Source organism: Temnothorax curvispinosus, unplaced genomic scaffold (genome assembly GCF_003070985.1).
Source record: "Temnothorax curvispinosus isolate PA1 unplaced genomic scaffold, ASM307098v1 QBEX01005876.1, whole genome shotgun sequence".
In the NCBI taxonomy this organism is placed as follows: Eukaryota; Metazoa; Arthropoda; class Insecta; order Hymenoptera; family Formicidae; genus Temnothorax; species Temnothorax curvispinosus.
This window is the reverse complement of record NW_020215656.1, coordinates 695783-702912: the sequence shown is the minus strand read 5'-3', so window position 1 is coordinate 702912 and position 7130 is coordinate 695783. Positions and strand designations below refer to the sequence as shown.

General features: G+C 47.7%; 1 protein-coding gene across 1 annotated transcript in view; it reads right to left on the bottom strand.

The window, feature by feature from the left end:
* Window positions 1-481: 481 nt before the first annotated feature.
* The window catches only part of LOC112455167 (iroquois-class homeodomain protein IRX-3), a 30059-nt gene continuing 23410 nt past the window's right edge, over window positions 482-7130 (bottom strand). The window contains exons 4-5 of the mRNA XM_025016928.1: window positions 2850-3154; window positions 482-2633 (exon numbers count right to left, since the gene is read on the bottom strand). Of these exons, the coding sequence (XP_024872696.1) occupies window positions 1657-2633; window positions 2850-3154 (1282 nt within the window). The 3' untranslated portion in view covers window positions 482-1656. The remainder of the gene's footprint in view (window positions 2634-2849; window positions 3155-7130) is intronic.

The following is a 7130-nucleotide window of genomic DNA, read 5'->3' as shown; positions in this document are numbered from 1 at the left end:
GCATTTTTATAAGTACATCCCGGCCGTCCCGGTTCCGAGAATGAGAACGTTTCATATTCATTCACCGTTCTGAAAGGATAGTCCCCTACAGTCGACTAGAAGCCTCCTCGTGTATGTATTGTCTCTGCTGAATTACACACGATGCACGATTAGGCCCTCGACTCGAATGGCATAATAATCAACATGTTACCCGACTCGGAAAAGCGGCGTATGCCCGCAAGAATACTGAATTGTATTCGATTATCAAGTCGTTCGATAAGTTCGATACATATACGGGATATCTCCGAACTGGCAGTATAATCGAAAAAAAAAACGATAAATTTTCACATGAAAAAAATTAATTTTAAATATAAGATATATTTTTTTAGAGACTTACATAAAGAAGGAATAATAAACACTTGGTATGCATATATAAATATTTGGCGGTATAATTGGCGAAGAGAGTTATAGGTCAGAAATGAGAAACTCGTTTGTTTTCCGTAATGATTCGTTTATTGCGAAAGGACACAGTCTGCGCGTTGACGTCACATGTCAGTGTGACATCGGCGAGTTCGCGTGAAATTTTGGACACGAATGACTAAAAGGTGATGGCGATCGTTCACTCTCGACATGACATGATATGTTGACAGCCGTTGTGGTGCCCGTGGCTTCACCTTCGTGTAACTTAGAACGTTCCTTTTCTACGCAACGACGACGGGACGCGACGGAGTTGTGTTCGCAAGCAGATTGCGAGCGACGTCATTATAATTGCGCGAGTCGACGGAAAGTCACACAATCGATTCGCGATTCGGCAGCCTTTATCCGCGTTCTTGCGAAAAATTATCACAAGCCAATAATTTTTAGCAAAATAAATAAGAGAGAAGATACTTACAAGAAGAGGAACCAAGGACTGACCTCCAAGAATCTCTTATGTCTATACACTCCGGCGATCCCTCGCAATCTGTCGCCGCGACTAACGACCCATACCTCGTCATGCTCGACCGAGTCGACGTGAATCGATAATATTATAAACATTGCAATAACAATCATAATAATAATCATAATAATCATAATAATAATAATCGTCATTAATATGAATTATGATCTCAGGTAGGCTAGTAATATAGTGTCTACTCTACATACAATACATACACTGGCCGGATTTCTCTACTGGGCCTTTCTTCTACTATTTACAAACGCATAAATAATAGTAATTATATTATTGTATATCTTTAGATATTTATAATATTTATATGTGTGTAATAGTACTGTCGAGTGTAATAGTACTGTTCTTGACGCGCTAGTTGTTGTACGGTTATACCGCGATAGAGCCACTATAGGTAGTCGGTACTAACAAGTTTTCCCTTTTTTTTTATCGAGAGTAATTGCGTTTACGGAAAATAAACTTGGATGAAAAGTCGGAGAGGGAGGGGGTAGGCAACGAGAGATAAAAGGAACATCGACGATGACATTGAAAAAGAAAAAAAAAAACGAAAAGACTAGGAACGAGGAGCGGGTTGGGGGGCAGTATATCTCATCATCTCCCGTTTTACTGTACACTAATTACAAGGTTGTAGTCTCTGATTATTGTCAGCCACACCACACAAAACGCCCGCCGATACACAGCGCGCGCCCGCGATAAATAACGTCTCTTTAGCGATCGGTCGCTACGTCGAGTCACACCCGTCCAGGAGATTTGAGTTCCTGAGTCGCGGGTAGGCCGGCGCTCGCCGGATGGGGCGAATGATCGGACCCGCCCGACGACGCCGTCGACGACGACGACGGCGACAGACCGGAGGACGCGGTGGTCAGTAAAACGGTCGAGCCGGCGGTGGTGCCGCCAGCCGCGCCGCTACCGCCGTTGATCGAGAAAGGTTTCACGGTACCGGCGGCGGAGATCGATGAGGACGAAGACGTAAGTATGCTCGGGGCCGTGGATGGCGGTATCACGCCGCCTAGTCCACCCAGAGTCCTCGAGTACGTCTCAAGCAGGGATATGTCACCGGAGCCGAGATGGGACGCGCCGTACAGGTTCCTGTAGAAGTCCGGATGCGGTCTTACGAACTGCGTGCCCGGATGTATCGGATGGAGAGGATGATGAGGCGGCAGTCGACTGGCCAAAGGGCTCACGAGCTTGCCCCCTGTGGTGCCGCCACCTCCACCTCCTCCACCACCACCGCCACCGCCAATGCCACCTCCGCCTCCGCCCGTTCCGCTGTAAGGTGACGTGAGGGCCGTCATCGTGGCTGGATTCGTACTTTGCTGATCGCCGTCCTTGCTCGCCATATCCGCCAGCGACCAGATCCGCGGCTTCGTCGTCACCGCGCTGACCGTGGACGGCGCGCTGGTGCTCGGCGGCAGATGATGGTGCTGGCTACCCGGCGACGTGCTCTCCGGCGAGGGATGACGCAACAACCGGCCGTGATTCGGGGTGAGATACGCCGGATGCTGCAGCTGCAGCGGATGCCTCGGCTCCCTCTGATCGTACAGGCATTCCGGGCTGTCCGGGCCACTGTCCGCTCGCGACTCGCTCCACTCGCTCTCGGTCCTACCTTGAACGCCCGCCGATCCGCCACTGCCACCGTGCAGTAGGTCCAAACGGTGCGCCGGTCGTTCCCCGTCCTCGCTGGAACCTGTACCTGAGTCTTTCGAATCTGAACCAAGAAGAAAAAGTCGAGCGTCGTAATTCGGAACAATGTTGGCTCCGGTTTGAATTTTTAATTTCTTAAAAAGCTTCGAATTTATTTAACAATTTAAACAGAAGAATCTCCAGGAGTACGGTAATAATATTATTGGTCGACATGGTTGATAACATCGATGATTAATAAGTAATATGATTAAAACTAAGAAATAGAGGACAAGACACTCACCTAGCCGATCTTTCTCGTCGACGCTCTTCCTCCCGCTATCGTCGTCCTCGTTATTGTTATCTTCGTCTTCGACACGGTTTCTTGGCTCCCACGTCATTTTATTTTCTTTTTTTAAACGCCTCCGCGCGTTTGCGAACCACGTCGACACTTGCGTCAGTGTCATCTTGGTAATAATAGCCAGCATGATCTTTTCGCCTTTCGTGGGATACGGATTCTTCTTGTGCTCGTTTAACCACGCTTTCAGCGTGCTCGTTGTTTCCCGTGTCGCATTTTTTCGCCTCGCGCCATTTAGATCCATGCCATAACTATAACAAATTAAAGTGAGAAAAATTATATGCAAAGTAGTCCCCACATACGATAATCGTTGAATTATTCTCTCGTATCCTGTAGAAAATATTTTCGTAGGCGATATATGCAAAAAAAATGCGAACTAACAAAAGCAAATAACGATGGTAATTCAATGACGAGTGTATAGAAAGATCATTGCTGTGTTTATATTCTCAATAACAACTTGTGTCTCCCAACCGGAACGCAGATGCAGGACTTGCGAGTTAAGTCACGCGTTTATTATCCCGTAACTGGTCTAGTAGGGTTTGAAACGATCCCTGGACCTCGCCAGACCAGTCGAGGATTAAGTTCTACGCGGACGCGTTTTCGTTCGAGGGAGACACGTGACCTGGATAGACGCATACACGATATTTTATATGCGAGTGAGCGAAAATAAATGCCAGCGCCAAGGGGGAAAGGGGGAGGACTAAGCAGATCCTCCGCGGAAGAGCTCGCGTCGACAAACTTATCCCATCGCGGGGCTCGTTATGCCTTCCCCAACGTCGGTATAAAAGTCCGAGTCCTGCTCGGTTTGAAGAGCGATATAAGCGGGTAGAGGTAGGTATACTACTTTCATCCCGAGAGCAGATCTCTATCTAACGGTTTAAGCTCTTTCCTCCCATCCTGGCCAGAGGAAAGAGAGCAGAGGAGCGAAGGGAGGGTGGGAGGAGGGAGAGAAGAGGAGAGCAAGCACAACCTCCTTCTTGCCTTCCACTCTGGCGGACCGAAGCGACCGACCCTCTGGGATCCCATTACTAAAAGACTAACCCTTATCAAAGATTAAACTTCGGTATAACTGCTGAATCGACGGGATCGAAATTAAATTTTCCACCACCAAGGCGACCGGCCAGGACTCACGGGATACTTTCTCTCCGCTTTTTTCTTTCCATTCCCTCTGTCTCTTTCTGTCTCTGCTTCTCGTGAAATTTTATTTTATTTCTTTTCTATTCGTCTCTCGTTTCCTTTCGCAGTTTTTTTTCTTCGCGTGTAAGATCTGGCCGAGATGTCGCGATCCAAAGCTTCGGATGTCTCGAGAGATTTATATGAAATCGCCGATCTAATCGGAAACGATTTTCTTAATCGTATTCGTCATTAATGATTGCAGGCGTTACTGAATTCTGTCGCAAATATGAATGATCTGACATGGTTTCATTGGTTTCATTGAGAATTATAATACATAAAAAAAAGTTTCAATATAAAACTTACATGTTAATTGATCTTACGTCTGAAATGTTTTCAGCGCACAAACAGTTGCGAAGCAAACGAGAGTTTATACGAAATTCTGGGTGTGAAAAACCTCCCTCATAAAAATACCTCTGAACGATGAGATATCGTTGATTCAAATCCCCAACCGGTACCTCCGCCACCTTCTGGACTCCGGCGGTGGCCCCGTCACGGCGCGTCGCCATTATTGAGCTTTATTTTCGCCTTCGCACACTCCGAGACGTATCTGACGACGGGGACACGAGGGTGGGAAGGCGTGTATGGACGCGCGACTGACGTCCCTGGTGTTGCGTGGCGTTGGGTAGGTTAGATATAGGGATGGTGAGCGTGGAAGTGGCGGCGGGAGATGGGAAATTAATAAAACTGTCACTTATCTACCCTTCTCCCGGAGGCAGGCCTACACACGGCATTTCTCGCTTCTCTATCTTCGTTGTCACCCTCCGTCCTCGTTCGCCATCTCCCTATCTCCCTTCACCCTTCCACCGCTATCTACCCATCGCACTTTTCCCGCTTCTATTTGTCTCGCTCCGATTCCGGGGCGCCCCGCATGCGGGATTTGAAACAGCTGAAACGAAGCGCTAAACATTTCAATTTGGCATCAGGCGCTTTCATGCCACGCGCGCGCGCGTATACGCCCGCGCACGCCTTGATATACATCTCTCTGTCTTCTCGTCTTTCGACCTATCCTATCCTTCCGCTGTGTTTTCCTCGTCCTATCCGCTCGACGCCAGGTCGCAGACGCGGAGAGTCGGAGACGCGGCGTCCTGCCTCCGCTCGCCGGGAGAATGGAGACGAAGGGAGGCAGAGGACGCGCAAGATGGACCGACATCGATAAAACGGGGGCAGGAAAAGTGCGAGGAAGACAGAAAAGAGCCAAGAGTACCAAGAGGAGGTGGCAGGACGGCGGCGGCGGCGGCGGTAGCCGGGGGCGGCAGTGACGGCGGGGGGATGGCTTAACCCCGGTCTGTTTGCGAGGAGCAAATGGCGTTCTGCAGTTATTTTAAAATTCAGCCGGTGGCAGGGGGCGCGGATCGGATTAAAAAATCAGAGTGGAAGCTTGTTTCTCATGATAACAGCCAGCCGCCCCGAGAGCGGCAACTGCTGGTGCCGCTGCTTTCTCCCGATTTCGCCTCCCTTGCCACTCCTCCGCTCCGTCTCTATCTCTCTGTTTCCTCCATCCGCGTACCGAGTACCGAGCCTGTTTCCCGTCTCTTTTCTTGGCTTGCAGCACCAACGGTTTCACTCCCCGTTACTCTTTCTCCTACCCTCCCGCCCCCTTCCCGACCCCTCCTCGTCCCGAGTGATTCTCCCAATCTATCTCCCGTATAGCCGCTACCTCCGGTATCATCATCGCCACCAACCATCGCTATCGCCATCGTCAACCGCTTTAAATATACGACAGCTATACGGGTGTGTGTATATATATTGTATACATATATGCGGAGGACCGATAGAATAAAGAGGAGCACTGTACGTTTGCCAGAGTTATATAAATATATATGCAAATGCACGTAGGTGTGCGTTGATAGATACGCATACGTATGCGCGCGGCATTGCGCGCATCCTCCTCTCCTCTCGCGCTCTCCACAACTGATCGCATCAAGTGCTTGTTTCCATGGTGATTGCTAATCGGGCCGCGCCTCGTGTTCTATCCTCCTACGCCATTTCCATCTTGCAATACCGTTCGCTGTTTCGCGAAAAATTCATTACAGTGTGACTTATAAAAAATTTAGCATTTCTTATCCTCACAAAAGGTACCTGTTCTATCCTGGACACAAACTTTCGCCACGTTTCAGAAAATCTATATGCTCCCATTACATTTCGAAAGCAAATCTTTACTGGGAGAAATACTTTCCGACAATGTCACTTCCGATTTCTTTTCGAGCCGCATCCCGAAGGCATTCCCGATGTAAGTTACGTAACTTTCTTCACCGATTCAGCAATACATTGTGACTATAAAAATTTAGTTTCTCGTATATCCTTATACAGGAAGTGCCAACTATAGATATTAAAGAACAAATTGAAAAAATTAATTGTTTTAATATATCGTTTGTACTATTAATTTTTAAAGGCAGGGGAAATAAAAATGTCAAACGGAAACGATACTTATTAATATGTGCGTAAATGGGAAGAGTTGTCCCACAAAATCGCTGTTAACCAGCGGTTTGAAGAAATACGGGCGTATTGATCGAGCAGATGTAAAGTAAATTTAAATACAAACGCGTAACGATGCGTATATATTATCATTAAGCGTCCACTGTACAACGTTTCAAGCATGCTAACCCAATGTATATACGAGGTGTTGATTTAATCCCGTGAAGCACTTTGATTAATGCAAGTCGTAAAAGTATTATCGCTGATATGCACAACACATTTCCATTGATGTAAACTGCGTTACACTGCGTTACACTCCATCAGCATGGACTTCTACGAGATAATTATTGTATAACCTTCGTTTCGAATTAACACGCGTATTGATTATCGCCGATCAGACAGTGCCCAGATGTATGAAACATCACTATTGCTTTCGATTGGGCTACAAATTTGTGGAGAATCGCGATTTGCATATCTCGCATACCACGACGATGTACGGCGCGAAGTCTAATATATTTTCCGGACGACTTATCCGTCAAACCGAACGACCGCGCACATCGCGATTCGCGGTTGACATCCTCCGAGCGATGGACCGCTATTGTGAATATATTTCTCGTAGATAACAACCGGTTCTCC